Source organism: Dendropsophus ebraccatus, chromosome 1 (assembly GCF_027789765.1).
Source record: "Dendropsophus ebraccatus isolate aDenEbr1 chromosome 1, aDenEbr1.pat, whole genome shotgun sequence".
NCBI classification, from domain to species: Eukaryota; Metazoa; Chordata; class Amphibia; order Anura; family Hylidae; genus Dendropsophus; species Dendropsophus ebraccatus.
Genome location: NC_091454.1, coordinates 185,572,723 through 185,593,748, shown reverse-complemented (window position 1 = coordinate 185,593,748; position 21,026 = coordinate 185,572,723). Strand labels below are relative to the sequence as shown.

Sequence of the window (21,026 nt, the reverse complement as noted above, 5' to 3'; positions counted from 1 at the left end):
ATTACAGTCTTAGGCCATGTTCAGACTTTGTAAGAGACCAGCCGGTACTGCAGTACCGGCCAGATGATCTTTAGCGCCGCAAAGTTCTGATGCAGTCGCGCAAGGATGCTCCCCACTGCACGGAACTCCCCGCTGCACACTATAGTGTGCACTGACAGGGTTTTGTGCGGACGGTATTCAATGAATAGTGAGTAGGCCGCTATTCAGTGAATAGCGGCCACAGAAAATTGACATGTCAGTTATCTACGGCGCCGCTAGGAATCCCGGCCAGAGCGTATATCATGTGTATGCACTCCAGCCCTGATTCACTCGGCCTGCAGCACAACGTAAGTTCCGTACCAATCACGGCTGTTGCAACAACGGCCATGATTAGTACGGAACTTACGTTGTGTGAACATGGCCTTAGGGTTATTGCTGCCTTTTTAGGTCACTGTGGTTTATAGCGTGACCATGAAGTGCTTTAATCAGGTTGTATTTAATACGTTCATACAGAAGTGACAGTGAGAGTGGACGTATTTTGGCGGCATTAGGTAATATACGTATTGTAGTCACAGTGCTGGGATCATATATGCAGTCACTCGCCTCCTTTCTCATCCTAACAATCACTTTGCTGATGCTCCCACTACTATAGTTGTAGATTGATTAAAAGATTTAATGTTGTTATTCCAGTGTCTAGCCAACCGGCAGAGCTCTGCGGCACAATGTCTTTGTGATTCTTGAGAGGGGTCTCTGTGAGCTACAAAGCCCTCTGGTTGTGTTTGGTTTGTCAGTGCTCGAGTTGTTGGTTTGGGTCCTAGTATATCTCTGTTATGTCTGGTTGTCATGTCAAGTACTGAGCCTTCCCATGTCTCTGGTTAATACTGCCCTCTGCTTCTCTTCTAGAATGGGGTGATATCGCTGATGGACTGCACCTTACTGGAAGACCAAGAGGATGATGACAGTTAGTACAGCAAATACAAACACCAAATGACCTTCTTATTTGCTATTTCACCCCCCATGACACTCAGTTTATTTAGCATTAAACCAAAAAGATGCCTTCCCTTGTATCATCTTTTTACTGTGCTCTTTGACATTGCATGCAGACTCCATGCATACTTACCATTTTGTCCACTGTCTCCTGTTGCAGACAGAACTCCCACACAGGATGGGGATCACTTGGACTTTAAGATCTCAGTGGAACCCAAAGATTCTGCACCATTTGTTGTCATTCTGCTGGCATCTTCCAGGCAGGAGAAAGCAGCATGGACCAGTGACATCAGCCAGGTCACCACTGTGTCATCACTGTGTCATCTCCTTGCCACCATAAGTGACATGATGTCTTTACATCTTCATGGTATCATCACGACTACCATATTTTTATCCTTTCCATCACTACTAGTCATTATATTCAGTCTTGTTGACCCAGGCTCTAGGTTTTTATGTTTTTTTCCTTCTTTCAGACAGTCTCTTAATGGCCTATAAATGTGGTGTTCTCCTCTGGTAGTTGTCCTTATCATGTCTGATGTTCACTGTTTCTTCACGTTACATAGTATACTTTGGTATTCCTATGCTTTGTAGGAGCAGCTGTCTACTATACACTCTAACACAATTTGTGTTTTGTTACATGGCCATCGGAAAGTACAAAGCTAAAGGGGCTATCCCTTTTTGTTAGAGTGTAGTGATCACACCTGACTGAGCTGTAGTCTGCAGCAAGTGTTAATTTTCCCTGCAGCGCCATCACAGGGGAGATGAAGCATTGCATAGTTCTCATTGAAATCAACGGACTGTCCAAGAAAAGCACAGATTCTCCAGACACCCTTTACAGCTGATAAAGAAGGGTGTTCAACAGGGGCTTCCCTGATATCTAAAAATAGGTTTTCTAAACCAGAAAAATAATTTAGCACTTTCCTGCTCCATGACATACATTTACATCATGGGCAGATAGGCTTTAATACAAATCTATCAGCAGCAGGCGTCATCTGTAACGTACAGCTGACACCCTGCTTTCATGGCCTGGGATCAGAGCTACCTCTGATCTTTATTTTTTAACCCCTTATAAATTGTTCTCAATAACAGCGGCTCAAGCTATAGCTCACCCCACCATAAAACAAGCCTCGCACAGCTCTGATGATGCAAAAACTATTCTTTTCTAACTTAAAGCATATTAATTTGATATTGCCTTAATTGTATAGAATTGCTCAGTAAGGATCACATATAATTTATGCCTCATGGTGAATGGTACAACATTTATTATGTGAAAATCTATGGCGGAGGTTGTAAGTACCCGCAAAAAACAAGTCCTTACACCGGCAGAAAAATAAAAAAGTTATGGGTTTTAGAATGTTTAAAAAAAAATCAATGTCTCGTTAAGAACATAGAAGCATCCTTTTAGGTTTTAAAGCAGTTTGAAAGTTACAGGTGTAAAATATGACCATGCCCTTGTAAACTTCATGGAAGAAACAGGCAAACTAGTGGAGTGGAATAGACGACAGACTGGATTTGGGTCTTTCTACATTTGTCTTTGTGACTACATCTGTCTCTCCTGTTCTATACCCCATTATCCCTTCCATGTTGTTCCATTCTATACCAGCTGCTCTCTACCTGCACCTGACCGTGAGTCTGCTCTTTAGTGTGTGGATAACATCCGCTGTAATGGACTGATGATGAATGCCTTTGAGGAGAATTCCAAGGTCACTGTTCCTCAGATGATCAAGTGAGTGGTTACATATCATCATCTGTTATCGTAAAACATTATGTACCCTTTATATCAGAAAAAATATGCTAGTTATATTTTACATGTACTGTTCATAGCATATTAAAGGGGTTGTTCCCTTTGATCGCTGCACATCAGGCTGCTCAACCTCACGATTAACTGTTATTGTGCTGGGGAAGATGCAGGTAGTCAAACATTTTTCTTTAGCTCCCATTGCAGATAGGATGTAGTATTACAAAGATCCTCCCATTGCAGGTAAGGTGTAGTATTACAACACTCCTATTAAAATGAATGGAGAACCTTGTAATGCATGATAGGACTGAGTCATTCAGAATTGAAGCTTTGCATTGCAGCAGGTCTGTTATTCTTCAGCATAAAACCCCTGACCTGTGACATCCATGAGCAGATCGATATATATATATATTTTTTTTTATTTTATTTTTTTTTTGGGGGGGGGGGGGAGATTCAGTATAACTAGTAACATGTTGATAGATATTCCTGCTCATTCTGTGTCAAGGAGTCCAGTACACAGTTTCACTCAATGGACTTGACTCTTTAGCATGGAAACATCAAAAATTTTCATCAATAAATTACAATGTATACTGTATAACGTATGTAAATAAATAAAGTATAAGGTCATAGTGAATCTATTTCCATTAAGATATATGCTCAGCTCCTTCTGTTCTATAGCATGATGCTGAAGCTTACGTAGCATTTTCATGGTGACTGGATCGCTTTAAGTAATTGTTATAAGCGATACATGTATGGCCTAAAAACGTACTTTGTAAATTCCACCTATGTAGCTGTGTGGGTTATCCTCTGCTCTGAACTAGTCCCAGCTGTCGGGAAACCTCTTTGGCAATGACAGAGCGTCCCTGAGCATTGATTCTCCCAGGGAGGTGTGATAGCCAGACAAGTTTCCCGCTGGTGGTGACTAGTTAGGAGCCGAAGACTGCCCACATGCCTACATAGGTAGGATTTACAAAGTACATTTTCGAGCCATATCAGTAACATCCATAGCGATTACTTGGCTGGAAACAGTGCTTGGGGTGATTTTATAATTGATTCCCGTTAAAGATGCTGTTCTATCTTCAGCGATCATGAGAAAGAGGTTACAAATACGCTGTCTGCTAGGCTTTCACATCTGCATACTGTGTCACTGTCTATTGGACTGATGAGCTATCCAAGCACTATATATTTACAGTATGTATTACCTATCCTGTGGATAGGGGAGAGTGTTGGTGATGGGGTTGCCATGTCTCTAGCGGGCAGAAGGCGGTTGGAAAAATGTGTTACAGGAATAAAGGACTTTTTCCCTTCATGTATTGTGTTCAGTAAGTATACAGTGACCTTTTCTGAAAATGTGTTCTCATAGGTCAGACAGCAGCCTGTACTGTGATGATATAGACATTCGATTCAGTAAAACAATGAACTCCTGCAAGGTTCTTCAGATTCGCTACGCAAGTGTCGAGCGCTTACTGGAACGTCTCACAGACCTGCGCTTTTTAAGCATTGATTTCCTCAACACTTTCCTGCACTCTTACCGGGTCTTCACTACTGCAGATATTGTTCTCGATAAGCTTATTGCTATCTATAGGAAACCAGTCAGCGCCATCCCTGCAAGGTGGGTACCTATAACCAAGACCAAAGCCTGTGCAGCATGTTCAGTAGATATCATAACTTTCTCTATGCCAGTATGTATAGACATGAGTTAAGATGAAAGACTGTTCAGAATTTGTCCTTTAAAGACGAATTCCACCTCAGATAATCTCTTTAAGTATTAAATATGCAGAAGACTGCATTTTTGGAGGTGTATAGGTTGGGACCCACAGTGATTTTTATATAGAGGGTCTCTGCATTATGTGGGGTAGAGGGAAGAGAACAAGGCCCTGTCTACACATGTTTGTATATACTCTGTGTCTAGATAACCAAATAGAGTTCTGCTTGGCCTCTATAATGGCTGCTGTGCCCATGGTTATGGTCTAGAAATCTAGTTACAGTAGGAAAAGCTGCTCTGGAGCACAAACTTCTGCTCTAACTAAATGAAAATACTGTGTAGGCTAACAAAATACTTGTCCATAGGTTGTGCCTGGTATGGAAGCTCGGCTAAAATACCACACACAGCCTGTGGTGTGGTGTGGTGCTGTTTTTGGAAGAAGGCAGCAATATTCTTATAATCCTTGAAAACTATCTTACCTGTTTAATCTCTCGTAGAATCGGCTAAACTTCATAATATTAATCATATTATTTTTTATTTCTAGATAAATCATTGTAAGTTTGCTTCCATTTCTTGCATGCTCCATTGAAAATAGGGCATCACTATTTTTACTTTCATATTTTGTTTGCATTTTCACATCTTCAGATCTTTAGAGCTACTGTTTGCAAGTAATCAGAATAATAAACTTCTGTATGGTGAGCCGCCCAAATCTCCTAGAGCTACACGCAAGTTCTCATCCCCACCACCCCTCTCCATCACCAAGTCATCATCCCCGAGTCGTAGGCGCAAATTGTCGCTTAATATTCCTATAATTACTGGTGGAAAAGCATTGGACCTGGCCGCTTTGGGCTGCTCTTCCAATGGATATTCAAGTGCCTGTCCTGCTCCTCCTCAATACAGCAAGACGAGCCTGGACATCAACAAACTCTATGTATCTGGAAGTTTCCCAAGCAAGGTGGGAGAGGGAGAGGAGCCACCCGCGGAGAGAGACGAGGAGCCGGCTGCACCACGCCAAAGTAAAGGTGCGTTCAGGGAAATGGGGGGCAGTAATGGCTCTGTAGCAGATGCAGTATTAGAAAACATCTGCTAAAAGCAGAATTAAAGGAAATAACACAAAGCCTAAAAAGGGTTTAATAAATAAAAATGGTAATAGTTAAAATAAACCTGTAGTGATACTATGTCACTGAGCTTATGGTCTCATCCCCCAAATAAACAGGGGGGGGGATGGTATGAGTCACACCTCCACCAATCTGATATTTATGGTCTATCCTAAGGATAGGCCTTCAGTTTTGTGATCCCAGATAACCCCTTTAAGTAAAAACCATGGCCACCTTTATCCAATACTAGATTAAGCATGTTGCATACAAATTTATTAAGTACAGTGTAAGTATGCAGGAAGTTAACCTCCTTCCACTGATTGCCTTAGGCTTCATTACTGCATGCCCGGTGCCGGGGTCTGTCTGTCTCCTGGTGTCGGTATCCAGGCTAAAAACAACTTTTATTTTGGTGTCAATGAGGCGGGGAATAGAGCATCCAGGCCCTAGGCCTGTAGCGATTTTCTCCGCCTTTCTTCCGACATTAAGCCTTGGGCTAGATCTCCATCTTCAGCAGGCGTAAGGTACAGATGTTCTAGGCCCCACATCATTGACTCAGAATTAAATTTGTTTAAACCCAAATACGGGCCCCAGGAGACAGACAGATCCTAGCACCAGGCATGCATTGAGGAACACGATAGAACTGGACCAGTAGTTGAAGGGACATGTCTAGCGGTAGAGATTCGCTTTAAGAAATGGTACAATATTTTTGTGCCAGTAAAACTTTAGATCCTTAGATATAATAGAGAGTCTTTGGCTTCATTTGTGTTTGCCATGAAATAATGTATTTTATTCACTATATATACCTTTCTCATTCAGACTCTGAGGCTTGTCGAGCAGAATCAGACAATGAACAAACACAGAGCGATGAGGCAGAGGCTGACACATCACCAACCCGCTCACCAACCACGCCAATTTCCCAACGTGGACGCAATTCTGCAGGTAAAATAAGTCTTATAATCACATGTTCAGCTGCAGTAATTTAACATACACAGTTGCATGAAAAATCTATTTAGATTACTTAGATTCCTGCATGGATTACTTAACAGATAGCCTAATCTAAGTTAAGGCTATAGACAAAAATCTAGCAAAACTAAACCGTTGCACTGTCCATGTCTTTTATTGGGCACATTGAGTAAACATCCACAGTGCAGGGAGAAGGGTTAGGGTGGGTTCACACTACAAAATACGCGTGGATAAGTTGTGGCGGATTTCGCCACTCATTTATAGGTGCCATTTATGCATGGGCGGATTCCGCCTTCCGCCGAAAGAACTAACTTCAATTCTTTAGGCGGAAAGCGGAATCCGCCCGGCCATAGAGGTGTTTATGGCACAGGCAAAGATGTGCGCCACCACGAACGGGAATCAACGCCGGAACTTATCCATGCGGATTCAGTAGTGTGAACCCGCGGATTCCGTTGCTCGTACCTGCTTACGGCGGCGCACTTATCCGCCCGTCCCATAGACTCAATTGTATGGAAAGTCGAATTCCGCCAACCGCGGAAAGAAATGACATGTCAATTCTTTTGGCGGACGGTGTAATCCACCCACCCATTGAATGGTGTCTATGGGACGGGTGGATATGCGCACCTCCATGAGCGGGTACAAGCAACGGAATCCGCTTGAGCGAACCTGAAGGTTTGCATGAACCTGAGCAATCAGCATTTGAATCGCGCTGCCTGGAGAAGGTGGATGCAGCCCAAGGACTGCCTGGAAAACAAGGAGAAATTATACATGTAGGTTATGTTCACACATAGTATTGCCATCAGTCTTTTTTGCTGACTTTTTTTTTTTTTTACCAAAACCAGGAGTGGATTGAAAACACAAAAGCTGGGCAAATGTTTCCATCATAATTTCGCCCTGTTAGTTCCACATCTGATTTTGTTTAAAAAAATACTGACCAAAAGACTGACGGAAATACTATGTGTAAACATAGCCGTAATGTGAAGAATGTGCCCGCGTTGTGTACAGATGGTATAATATATATACACACACAGTGGTGCCTTGGTTTTTGAGCATAATTCGTTCCGGGACCGCGCTTGTAATCCAAATCCACTCTTATACCAAAGCAAATTTTCCCATAAGAAATTATAGAAATCCAGACAATTGGTTCCAAACCCCAAAAATAATAATTTATTATTCTGAATAACATGTAAAACAGATGAAACAAACATTCAAAAACAGCAGAATCTGTGATATTATAAGTTACTGTACAGTAATGGAGAGAATGGGAAACACAAGGGCTGACAGAGACTGCAGGGAGCATGAAGGAATGAGCAGGGCAGATGTGGGCACATACATGCAGCGCTCTCTGTCCAGGGAGAGAGGTTACAGCTATGGGGAGATTACCTCCACAGTCCTGTCCCCTGATGTGAGCCCCAGCCTGAAGTGTATCTGCTATGATTTGCAAGTTAAGTGAGACTTCCTGGGTCAGAGTTCAGTGCTGTAGATTACGCTATGAAGACCATACCCCTCCTCCGCTCGCGCTCCCACCCAGTACAGGGAGCTCTTAAACCAAAGCAATGCTCTTACACCAAGTCACAATTTTGAAAAACTGTGAGCTCTTAAACCAAAATGCTCTTAAACCAAGTTACTCTTAAACCAAGGTACCACTGTATATGGCTCTCATGTAGGTACTGTTTTTTTATTATTATTTACTGTACTGTGGCTGGTTACACTGGAATCTTTATGACGTGATGCCATCATTCACACTTGTGCTCACTTTCCTATTCAGACTTCACTCTCTTCTCATATAATAATGGCATTGTGATGACTTCTTGCCGGGAACATGACAGCAATCGCAGCAATCTATCAGCAGCCTCTGCTTTTGCCATAGCAACGGCTGGAGCAAATGAGGGTACACCAACCAAGGAAACCTACAGACGTATGTCTTTAGCCACAGCAGGTAGGTTGTGTGTTTATCAGAGCTGATGCAATGATGGATACATTATTAATTGATGATGATTGAGGCTGTGTTCACACATAGCATTAAATTAGCAATATTTTGTGCAATAGTAAATTAAGGCTATTTTTGCCATGATAGTCAAAAACACGGCAAAAATAGCAATAATTTACCGATAATTAAATACTATAGGGGAGATTTATCAAACATGGTGTAAAGTGAAACTGGAAAGTATATGTATATTAGTAGGATCTCTAGCAATACCCCCTATATAATGCTATATTGATGTGTTTGACACTGGATATATATTATTTGTAAGAACAGGGTGAATAATGTAGGTTTCATAATATAGATGAGTCACAATTGTATATAAAAAAACACTTTTTATCTTAATAAAAATGGATTAAAATTCATTCAAACATACGTGGCTATACACATATAAATCTCTGTATATATTTCATATGTTAATCGTAAAGTTGTAATTAATCTAGTTCATAATCTAAACATGATAAGTTTATTAGGCTGCGTTCACACTACGTATATTTCAGTCAGTATATGTATATTTCAGTCAGTTTATTTCAGTCAGTATTGCAACCAAAACCAGGAGTGGATTGAAAACACAGAAAGGATCTGTTCACACAATGTTGAAATTGAGTGGTTGGCCGTCATCTAATGACAAATATTTGCTGTTATTTTAAAACAACGGCTGTTATATTAAAATAATGGCCGTTATTTACTGTTATATGGCGGCCATCCACTCAATTTCAACATTGTGTGAACAGATCCTTTCTGTGTTTTTAATCCACTCCTGGTTTTGGTTGCAATACTGACTGAAATATACGTAGTGTGAACGCAGCCTAATTATAAAGTATGATTTTGTCCACATGCGACTTTTGCAGGGCCCTTGCAAGTCGCTGTGATTTATGACCACTGTGCTTAGGTTAAATTAGTTTATCATTCCTCTGTTTCTTAATTCAGTGTGGATTGCAACAGTTAGTGGTAATTATTCACGTTTTCACAGAGGTGATATATTTATATGTATGAAATCGGTGGAAATCCACCTCTCACCAGTCAAAAGGTTCTGTCTGTACGATGTCTGCGGCCGCAGGCTGTGGGAAGCGTATAGGAGATTGTTTAGCTTCTCTTGCTTAAAGAAGCAGTTCACCCCAAAAAATTTTGGCCCCCCCGGCAGCCGCTGGCATGTATACTCACGGAAGATGATCAATGTCCAGCGGCGTAGCTCCGCTCCGGTCACGCGGTGCCGTTCAAATCCGGCGCGCGCTCACTTCCGCCGTAGCTGTGAGTCCTCTTCTCTGAGCTGTCATTATAGGCCGGAAGTCACTCGCTTCCATGCATTCTCTATGGAAGCGCTTGACTTCCGGCGTTTAAATTACAAGGGAGAGAAGAGGAGTTACAGCGCCGGCGGAAGTGAGCGCGCGCCAGATTTGAACGGCACCGCGGGATGGGAACGGAGCTACGCCACAGGACATCGATCATCTTCCGTGAGTATACATGCCAGCGGCTACCGGGGGGGGGGGCTAAAAAAAATTTTTGGGTGCACTGCTTCTTTAAAGATGTTTCAGTCGGGAGCTCTCCTCGTATCATGCGTTCCTCGTATCATGCATTGGAGATCTTATCTTGAGCGCTGTTGGGCTCACAGCGATGTACTTAGTATCTGGTTGTCTCTCCCGGTACAGCTGGGTGTTCACCCTTGGCTAGGTGCTGCTCCCGTTATCGCTGTCGGTATGGGTGTGTTTGCAGTGCATCCAATATGCAACAGAAAAGGTAGATAATAAGGACTGGTGGTGGTGGTTAGCACAGTGTGTCTTTGTATTAGATTCAGTAAATATAGCAACTCTTGGACGCGTTTCAGAGCGATGCTCCGCTCTTTCCTCAGTAATGAGTTGCAAATGGGTTCTGTTCATTTGTGCAGCATTTAAATACATGTTAAATCCATGTTAATTGCAGGCCTGAGGTTCTCCAGGTTTCTGCTAATAGGTGGACTGGACTTCACTTCCGTGGCTTTATTTAAAACTGGGTGTTATCCATTGTATATATATAGTTCTGCATATTAATACTTGAATATATAGTTCATGTGTAGCAATATACTTATTGTGCAATATGGGTAATTTACACATGTCACTTTGTTAGTATATAAGCCCGGAGCCAGGGCAGCATATGCAAAGGAAGAGTCCAGCACCAGTGTATGCGGATAAAAATAATTCGTCTTTCTTTATTTGCAAAACTTCACATTACAGGAAACAAAAAGTGTTTTTTATATACAATTGTGACTCATCTATATTACGAAACCTACATTATTCACCCTGTTCTTACAAATAATATATATCCAGTGTCAAACACATCAATATAGCAGTATATAGGAGGTATTGCTAGAGAGCCAACTAATATACATATACTTTCTGTTTTTTTTGGTGCCAACCAAGTAGTGCACTCGTTATACACCCACACCATAACTGTACTATTAGGTAGAGTTCTTACACCAAAACCCTCTATTTACGTAAAGTGAAACTGGTTCAGTTGCCCCTGGCAACCAATCAGATTCCAATTTTCATTTTCCAAAGAGTCTGTGAGGAATAAAAGATGGAATTTGATTGGTTGCTAGGGGCAACTAAACCAGTTTCACTATATACCATGTTTGCTAAATCTCTATGTGTGAACACAGCCTAAATGATAATAACATAGCCTAAGTGGTGATAAATTTATGATTGTTCGGCCATATTTTTTAACACAATGGGGGAGATTTATCCAACTTGTGTAAAGTAGAACTGGCTCAGATTCCACTTTTCATTCCTCACAGATTCTTTGAAAAATGAAAGGTGGGATCTGATTGGTTGCTAGGGGTAACTAAGACAATTCTCCTTTACATCATGTTTGATAAATCTCCCCCAATGTGGCCAAACCAATGCCCCTACTTCTTGACCAGTAGCTGAGTGATGTTGCTGATAATCCCAGCAACATTGTACGGCTATTGGTGAAGAATGCCGACATAATGATACACAAATGTATCTACTTTACCTATATTTTACAGCTAGGGGTTAACTAGCTTTATAAAATTGAGGGCCTATCCTTAGTGAATAGGCCATTAGTTTTACTAGGATAAATAACAGTTTTAAAGATGCCTGAATTCATAACGGTGGTATTTACTTCACTATAGTATAAGATATTAGCATACTTTGTGTTTCAATCCTTCAGTCTTTTGATGGTATAAGCTTGTAGGTAGTATTGATTTGTGTGTATTCCAGGATTTCCGTCAGATCAGAGGAACGGTGACAAAGAATTTGTAATCAGAAGGGCAGCAACAAACCGTGTACTCAATGTCCTGAGACACTGGGTTTCCAAGCACGCCCAGGTACATGCCAGTTTACTAGCCAGTCGGTATTCTCGCCATTTATATGTGAGTGATTTTATATGCTGAAGAATTTGTAGAAATCTGTGCAACTTAAAAGCAGTTCCATTCATCTGAATTAGTTGTTTTAGGGGCAAAACATAGATTTCAGCAAATTCCATTCAGATAAATGGGACAGTTGCAAAAATTTTCTGCAACACAACTATTAGACGTGAATTCACTATTTGTGTTTTTACTATCTCATCAGTATTTCATAGAAAACATGACTAGAAAGTGTTTTAGAACATGGTTGCACCTTTAGGCCAAGTTCACACACTGTACTTGTTCATAAAACAATGGCCATTGTTGGAGGTTGTAACAACGGCCATTGTTTACTAACAGTGTTCAGTTGAATGGGACAATGGCCGTACTGTATACGCCCTGTGCCTGCATTCCAATTAAGATAAAATGATGTTCATGTAAACATATATTTCTGCAGCTGTTGTTTGACACGGCGGTGTCAAACAACAGGTGCTGTTTTCACAAAATGTGAACATGGACTTAAAAAAAAAATAATTACAATTTGTATATGTCTGTACTGGATATAATCAACGCTTGCAAGAGCAAGCGCTAGCACATATGTTTTCCAGTCTTAAACACTGCAAGCATCTAATAAAATCATTGGATTAACAGAATGTGCTAAGGTCCTCCAAAGTTACAAGTATTCTGACAACTGAATAGCCAAACTGGGTATTACATTTGGATTAACCCTACTGAAATGACTTAATGTGCCGTTTGATGGGTTATTTCTGTGTTTGCCAGGACTTTGAGACAAATTTGCAGTTAAAAAGCAAAGTCATTAGCTTCCTGGAGGAGGTTATCCACAACCCAGAGCTGCTGGCACAGGAGAGGAAGGCTGCTGCCAATATTATTCGGTGAGACATTGCATGAGATGATTACAATCCTATCACAAAGAAGATCCCATTACCTTCTAACTAAATTGCACTCCGTTTATTGGTGTACCTATGGGATTAAGGGAGGTCGAGATAGTGAAGCTGAACTTCTGAACTTCAAGGGGTGTTCTCATCTGCAAAAAATTTTTATTAATGATAGATAATGCAAAAAGTAAGCAATTTTACAAAGGCTTTTAATAAGCAAAATTGCTTGCTTTTGCTGGTGGTTTCTTTAATCTGTCCTTATTGTATACTGCTACTTGCCTAGGTTATATCGGTGGTCGGGACCTCGGAAGCTGGCGAGTAAACTTTTACAGCTTCTATGTCTCCCTCTCAGATCAAAGATGGCTCCAGGGCTTGTGAATTGTCCCTTAAGGTATCTGTGATCTTAGTACGAGAGACAGATGCAGAACTGATTCAGCGCCCTGTCCTAAATTACACTGTGCAACAGTGATAAAATCACACAGGAAAACTGGGGTGACAGTATCCCTTTAAGGCTGATGGTTCAGGGAGAAGCTGCTGGTGACCACCCCAGTGACTTGTGGTTCAGGCAGAATGCTGACAGGTTCCCTTTAAGCAATTTTGATTAGCTTGACTATCCCAGATGACTGAAAGCTGATGTGTCCTGTTTCATGGTACATACCAATAAAGCCATCAATTGCATGCATAGGAATGGCTGTACTAACAATATGTTCTTTTATTAGCACATTGACACAGGAGGATCCTGGAGACAGTCAGGTGACATTGGAAGAGATTGAACACATGGTAAGAATTATGAATGGTAATTTAGTAAAAACTAGTATATGGATGGGAACATTTTCTAGTTTATACTTTGCTATATTAGCAACATGATTTTTAAATAGTTGTCCAGGGAGCAGAAGGTGACTCAAACCTTCCTACAGCTCCTGGACATTGCGCTTGGGCATGGTTTAACCTGCATGCAATAAAAGGGTGGTATACCTGCCGCTTGTATCTCGGAAGATATACTTCTGAGACGTACTGTGAATACAGGATGTGAGCACTGGGATACAGAAGGTTTAAGCCCTCTGTTTCAAACCATCTCACACTTATTATCATGTGGGTAAAGGATAAGTTAATTTATGCCCAAAGACCCAGGAAGCATATTGACCCTTTGCAATTGAACTTCACTTTTAAACCAGTGCTAAAACTTCATAAATCATTACTGGAATTATGTAAGTAATCTGGCTGCAACTGTGTATGTAGAATTTTGCGTAGACAGACATGATGAATAACTGCAGCAGTAAGTAAAAGGAAGGTAAGAAATAGAAGAGGAACCACATGCTGTAAAATTATGTAAATATATATTTAGGCTATGTTCCCACTACGTATATTTGAGGCTGTATGTTTCAGGCTGTATAGCAACCAAAACAAGGAGTGGATTGAAAACACAGAAAGGCTCTGTTCACATAATGTTGTAATTGAGTTGATGGCCGTCATTTAATGGCAAATATGTGCTGTTATTTTAAAACAACGGCTGTTGTATTGAAATAATGGCCGTTATTTACTGTTATATGGCGGCCAACCACTCAATTTCAACATTGTGTAGACAGAGCCTTTCTATGTTTTCAATCCACTCCTGGTTTTGGTTGCTATGAGGACCTGACATGAGGACCAAATACATCCTCAAATATACATAGTGTGAACCCAGCCATATAGTGCATTCCCATGCGCGTGAATGAGAGTGAGCTGCAACATCAGACACCACTAATTGGCAGAAGGAAGAAGCAAACCTGATATTTGAATCTATTGTAGATATTTAATATATATTCACCCAGTTTTCTTATACTTTGCAGGTGTTGAGCACTCCTGTGGAACCATTCGAGGCCCTCTCTGCTCTGGAGACTGCAGAACAACTAACGTTACTAGATCATCTAATCTTTAAGAAGATCCCATATGAGTGAGTCACATCCACTTATACATTGTTATGGATACTAAAACCACAGTCCTATCCCAGATAAGCCACCAGCAGTCATTGTGCTGGTAGTAGTGTTTTGGCTTCTCAGACTAGCTTAGATATCATTCGAGAATAGTAGGGTTCTTCCTATACATCTTGTTTATGGAGAGCTAATGGTTTGGACAGTCCTTGTGACTAAAGAGATTTTATTTTTCTCACAGCCATACCACCACGGTGGCAAATCTAGAGAATAGATGTTGCGCCATACTTGTTCAGCATGTATGACTGGCTATAAATATATTGTACTAGCCAATACTAAAAGCTTCCATTCATTTGGTAAATGATCATCAGTAGTTGTAATTTTTATCCTACATCTTTTTTGGTACAAATATATGTACTATATGTTTTATTATATAAATCTTTTTGCTGTCTCATTTTTTCTTATAGGGAATTTTTTGGCCAGGGTTGGATGAAAGCTGACAAAAATGAGAGGACACCCTATATCATGGGCACGAGCAAACACTTCAACCATGTGAGTCAGTGTTAAATAACAGCATGTAGCTCACGTTGGTTATGATATCTAATAGTGGGTTGTCTGCAGATGTATTTTATACAGTATATTGACATAGTTTGTGAAGCTGAAAAAGACATACATCCATCTTTCTAATCTTACAGAATTCAGTCATTGTGTTAATGCCTAATAATGTAATGCATCAGAAACCGCAAGTTTTAATAATATAGTAACCATGTGTATGGGATGTGTTAGATGAGTAACTTGATTGCCACTGAGATCCTGCGGAGCGAAGAGCCAGCCACGCGAGGATGTATCATTGAAAAGTGGGTGGCAGTGGCTGATATCTGTCGGTGTCTACACAATTACAACGCTGTTTTGGAGATTACATCATCGCTGAACCGCAGCGCTATCTTCCGGCTCAAGAGAACCTGGATCAAAGTGTCTAAACAGGTACTTCAGCAACATTCTGATAAATTTGTGTGTTAGGGTATCAAATAAAAGTTGTTTCGCACTGAACCTTAGTGAAGGGTCTGACCCATGTTATTCTGTCAGACAACCACTTTACTAGTGTATTTACCTCCATCCTAAACCATGGTATTGTTTTTCTAAATAGACAAAGGCCTTAATTGACCGACTTCAGAAGTTGGTGTCTTCAGAAGGGCGATTTAAGAATCTGAGAGAGGCCTTGAAGAAGTAAGTTTCTTTTTTTATAACTTTTACTAGTAAATGGGGGGAATGCTTTCATAGCGTAACTACTAAGCAGGTAAAACCTTGTAGAAGGGTTTTCTGGTTTCAGCATCTAATACTTGCTTATTAGTTAACAAATGTTCCTATATACACTATGGGGGAGATTTATGAAACATGGGAGGAGATTTATCAAACATGGTGTAAAGTGAAACTGGCTCAATTGCCCCTAGCAACCAATCAGATTCCATCTTTCATTTTCCAAAGAGTCTTTGAGGAATAAAAGGTGGAATCTGATTGGTTGCTAGGGGCAACTGAGCCAGTTTCACTTTACACCATGTTTGATAAATCTCCCCCACGGAGTAAAGTGAAACTGGCTCAGTTGCCCCAGCAACCAATCAGATTCAACTTTTCATTCCTCACAGACTCTGGAAAATAAAAGGTGGAATCTGATTGGTTGCTAGGGGCAACTGTGCCAATTCTACTGTACACCTGTTTGATAAATCTCCCCCTTTGTATCCATTAGTACTCTTCCAAGATCTCTGCTGTCATTTAGTAGAAGTCTATTTTTGCTCGCATACAGCAAAACCTCTGTTACCTGGCCCTTTTCAGAGCTTTTACTGTATTCCTATGTATCTTAGTGTAATGTATGCATTGCCATCTGTAATTGGTCCCCGCTTTATATTAGCTTTCCGTAATGGCACATGTCATCCCATGCTGTCTATTTGCATTGACCTGGCTTTCTCTTCTGTCTCCAGCTGTGACCCTCCCTGTGTGCCATACCTGGGCATGTACCTGACTGATTTGGCATTTATAGAGGAAGGTACCCCCAATTACACAGAGGACGGCCTGGTCAATTTTTCAAAGATGAGGATGGTGAGTAATATGTACAGTATCCAGAAAAAGAGCAGTGCAGTACGAAGGAAATGCTTCTTCATTCTTCTTTCATCAAATCAGTAAATTCTTATTTTTAAAGACTCATTTCTTATTGCTCCAAAAAGATGGTAGATGTATTTTACTTTAGTTTGCTTTTTCAGCCATCATATGTTGTAGTCTTATATACACATACTGTTAGGCATATTTCTCCCTCATTAGTTTGCTTTATAAATGCTAATTTAGTGACTTACATTTTACTGTAGATATCACATATCATTCGGGAGATAAGGCAATTTCAGCAGACGTCTTACAAGATAGAGCATCAGCCCAAGGTAAGTAAAGCCCCTATTACACGGGGTGATCTCCGGGAGCAAGAGAACGTCGACCTGTCAGGTCAGTGCTCACTTGCTCCTCATTCTCCTCTCGCTGCCGACGCTATTGCACGCGCTGACAGCAAGTAGGTAAGTGAGAGGGGGACGCGGAGAGCTGTGGGGGGCTAAAGATTGTCCTGGGAGCCCATAGAAGATAGCGGCAGGCTGCTGCTCCTATTACATGGAGCGTCCACAGCACATCATTGCTCTCCACGTTGTTTGTCTTTTAACATGTTTAAAGACAATGATCAGCGGACGTCGTTCTGTTGGCTGATCGTTGCCTTTTATTACACAAAGCGATTATTAGCTATAATAGCCGATAATCGGCCAAATACGGCCAAAAATCGCTTTGTGTAATAGGGCCTTAAAGGGAACCTGTCACCCCCCGTGCCGGGGTGACAGGCTCCCGACCCCCCGCTGAGAGATGAGTCCAACGCTCATAGAGAATGACGGAGCGCTGGACTCTCCTGTCATTCTCTATGGGTGTTGGACTCATCTCTCAGCGCGCCCGCCGGGCTGCAGCGGCTGAGATCTCCGTCACCCGACCACCTCCAGAAGCGGGACCCAGCGGGATTAGGTAAGTATATGGGGCTCTAACGGGGGGTCGGGAGCCTGTCACCCCGGCACGGGGGGTGACAGGTTCCCTTTAAGCCTGCCACTGCTATTCTAGATAAACATATAAATATAGATGAAACACATATATATATATATATATATATATATATATATATATATATATATATATATTATATATATACATATACATATATATATATTTGTGTTTAGAAAGGTTCAGAACCCTCATCTATTTACAAAGAATGTCTCAATGTAAAGCTAAGGTTGTCAGCCCACACTGCACATCCTATTTTGGGGGACATTCTCTTATGTGATATTAATGTATGACACAGTGTATGGTCATGCCCTGGGGGTTCTCAACATGCAGTGTTTGTCTAGTACCTAAGCCAAGTACCCAAACAAAGTATATTAAGGCACCTGTGATGCCATGGTCACACACATGCACAGCATGAGGAAAGTGTGGGGACCTCCTATGGGAGAAGGAGGACACTGGAGAATTTGTGGAACATATACAGAGGTAATAAAAGTAAAGGAAAAAGCAATATTGCTAAGCCTATAGTTCTTGGTTTTTGTAGCTAGAACAAAGACATCAATGGATCCTATGAAAACTTTATATTACGGTACATATGTTAATATGAAGTGTTTTCAGTGATGGTATGGCATTTTGCAGGTTACACAGTACCTATTGGACACCACAGGAGTGCTGGATGAAGAGGGTCTTTATGAAGCTTCTCTCCGCCTGGAGCCCAAACTCCCCACTTGAAATTTTGCTGCTTTTCATCTGCCTGTATCATATTGTACAGACCCCCCACGCCTCTCGCCAGATCCCTTTGTGCAGGGGTCACCATGCAGGGGCAGAGATGTCTGTGTCTCCATTCATCCCAAACACCCAGCTGCTCCTAATGGAGGCCCCACAATGCCCTCACACCTAATGTTCCCCAAAGACACCCCTAGTAAGAGTGACCAGGGTGGAGACTGAGAAACCTCTTACCAGGAGCACTAGCCTGTGCTGGCAATGACTAAAGAGTTGCTGCTTCCTCCTATTGACTGTAAATTTAAGAATAAAGCAACATGTTGATGTGCAGCATCTCACCACCAAACCAGCAGTCACCACCTCCACCACCGTGCTTGAATGGAGGGGTTCATGGCTCTGTGTGTCTTTCAGAGGGAGGTTTCAATAGAGAACTATACAGCAGAAGAGGTTCATGTATAATACTCTATCATGAAGAAAGGAAAGGTGATACTATCCTACAGACGGAGAAGAGGGCACATTCATAATAGCAATGTGAGTGCAGCTCTGCAGCACAGAACCACCTCCATGAAATGACCAGTCTCTCATGCCTTAGAATGGCACGGCACACGTCCAGCAGATTGCTACAGTTTTCTGGACTTTACTCCAGCTTTGTCTTGTTGACTTTGAGCAGTAGTATATGTCCATGGCTGCAACACAGAAAAAAAAATTGCACAAATTATCTAGATAAGAAGTACACCGGCCTTCAGCTTATTAGCTGATATGGTGGGCTGGTCCTATGGCTGCTATAATGGCTGAGAATTCCAGTGCTTTACTATCAGAGTGTTATAGCAAGGTAGGGAGCTACAGCAGAAGGCTTATGGCAGTGGATGCATATGGAATTAGCTCAGTGGTGTAAAGAGAAGGTCTGATGCTGGTTTAGGAAGAACGTCCACAGAACGGTCACTTGAATCTTCTGGGGAGGTCCAGCAGTGAGTGTTGAGAAAAAAAAAATTGCAGCTACATTTTGTTTTCTTTATTTTTTGTACTATAAAGTGTTTCCTGATTACCTCTCGCTAATAAATCTTTTATCTCAGGGTTACCACCAATTGAGCTTGGTTATTGAGATTTGTAAAATTGAATAAAACTTTGTAGCCAAAAAATATGACAAACAATATGGCTGACACCAACCTGTATTTGTCACTAGGACCATAACCTGTGCAGGGACCCCAACATCCTCTGGCTGCTGCAAATGCAAGAGGCAGATTATTACCCAGAATGTATTCATCTTTGCTGAATAAGGAAACGATTATTTATGTGTTGTTTTAAGATATGTAAAAGAGAACTTGGCAAATATAAAAACTATGCAGTATGTCCCCAGGCTTCTCCATCATGTATGTTCAGATAAAGCTGTGTAAAAAGAGCATGGGGTCTTCTGTCAAGTTGTTAGAAATTTCACTCACCATTTATTAATAATATCTGCTGAAAAAGCTGGGTGACAACCAATATGGCTACCATAGTAGGTAACCAATACGGCTGCCATAGTAGGTATGGGACTAATTTTTTGGGAGACCACTGAATATAAATACAGATATCGATATAAATACATATGTATGTTTTACACACACACATAGATCCAGAAGTATTGAGATAGTGGCACCTTTATCAGAATTTCACCACTGTTCACCACCATAGTGGATCTGCAACAAAGCTGCCAATATGTCATTGAATTGAAGACAGTCCCTTCAAGGTTATGAGCTTGGCCATGTGAAAAGGCCTAGAAGAGCAGAATGCTTTCCTTCATGAAGAAAAATCTCTTCCTTACACCCAAGCTAAGTCAAGAACACTCTCCAGGAAGTAGCCATATCTGTGTTAAAGTTTTAAAGCGAATGTACTAGTTCAATCAACAAATTAAGCTTTTTATACTAACTTTTGGGTGCCACTGTGCTGATTCGGCTGGTGTGGACCTATTTTCAATCTGCCGTGATTTCTGCCATTTTCTAAATATGCAAGTGAGGTTGGTCGGTGCACTGGAGGCGGACACCTGCCAGATATCCCCTCCATGTTTCGGAAGGTGCACACCACCCAGGGGAGGGGACATCGGTGCACTGAGGGTGCTGAGTAAACTCATTTGCATATTTAGGAAACGGTGCAGATTACGAACACCGGGCAGCAGATTGATAAAAGAACCACACCGGTGGAATCAGTGCAGCGGCCCCCATAAGGGTGTATGAAAAGCTTAATATTTGGATTGAATTTCAGATTCAAAAAAAAAATTCTGTCAGAAGGGGACTGAATTATTAAAATACCAAATACTTCTAGATCTGATATAGTCATTGGCTGTATCCATGTTTTCCAGACAACCTTAGAGCTTTATCCGAGTTCAGCAGCCATCGCTAATCAAATGCCGATCGTTCGGGTTCGGCTGGACTCGAACCCGAACCCGGTTCTCTCATCTCTAGAAGACAACTCTTTTTAGATTTCTGGAGATTTCAGAGTGTGAATCATAGATGGAATTACATTTCCTAGCACAAGGTGACAGATGTAATGTCAACGTTTTCAGGTACTGAAATGATGCAGGACACTAAGGTAATGTGCATGTGAAATGTGCAGAGTAGGAGGTTGGATCCACAGCTTTATTATCAAGAGTCTTCTG

General features: G+C 41.3%; 1 protein-coding gene across 5 annotated transcripts in view; it reads left to right on the top strand.

Annotated features, from left to right (window-relative positions):
- The window catches only part of RASGRF1 (Ras protein specific guanine nucleotide releasing factor 1), a 56,638-nt gene extending 36,984 nt beyond the window's left edge, over window positions 1–19,654 (top strand). Inside the window, exons 11-27 of one of the 5 annotated variants that reach the window (XM_069986731.1) lie at window positions 883–940; window positions 1,127–1,263; window positions 2,610–2,692; window positions 4,068–4,316; window positions 5,055–5,431; window positions 6,323–6,445; window positions 8,238–8,408; window positions 11,669–11,775; window positions 12,574–12,686; window positions 13,409–13,469; window positions 14,519–14,622; window positions 15,067–15,151; window positions 15,386–15,583; window positions 15,747–15,826; window positions 16,576–16,693; window positions 16,957–17,025; window positions 18,311–19,654. In XM_069986731.1, the coding sequence (XP_069842832.1) occupies window positions 883–940; window positions 1,127–1,263; window positions 2,610–2,692; window positions 4,068–4,316; window positions 5,055–5,431; window positions 6,323–6,445; window positions 8,238–8,408; window positions 11,669–11,775; window positions 12,574–12,686; window positions 13,409–13,469; window positions 14,519–14,622; window positions 15,067–15,151; window positions 15,386–15,583; window positions 15,747–15,826; window positions 16,576–16,693; window positions 16,957–17,025; window positions 18,311–18,403 (2,226 nt within the window). In that variant the 3' untranslated portion in view covers window positions 18,404–19,654. Of the gene's footprint in view, window positions 1–882; window positions 941–1,126; window positions 1,334–2,569; window positions 2,693–4,067; window positions 4,317–5,054; window positions 5,432–6,322; window positions 6,446–8,237; window positions 8,409–11,668; window positions 11,776–12,573; window positions 12,687–13,408; window positions 13,470–14,518; window positions 14,623–15,066; window positions 15,152–15,385; window positions 15,584–15,746; window positions 15,827–16,575; window positions 16,694–16,956; window positions 17,026–18,310 lie in introns of those variants that run through there. The other 4 variants (XM_069986720.1, XM_069986696.1, XM_069986703.1 and 1 more) reach the window with 4 other exon arrangements.
- The last annotated feature ends 1,372 nt before the right edge of the window (window positions 19,655–21,026 follow it).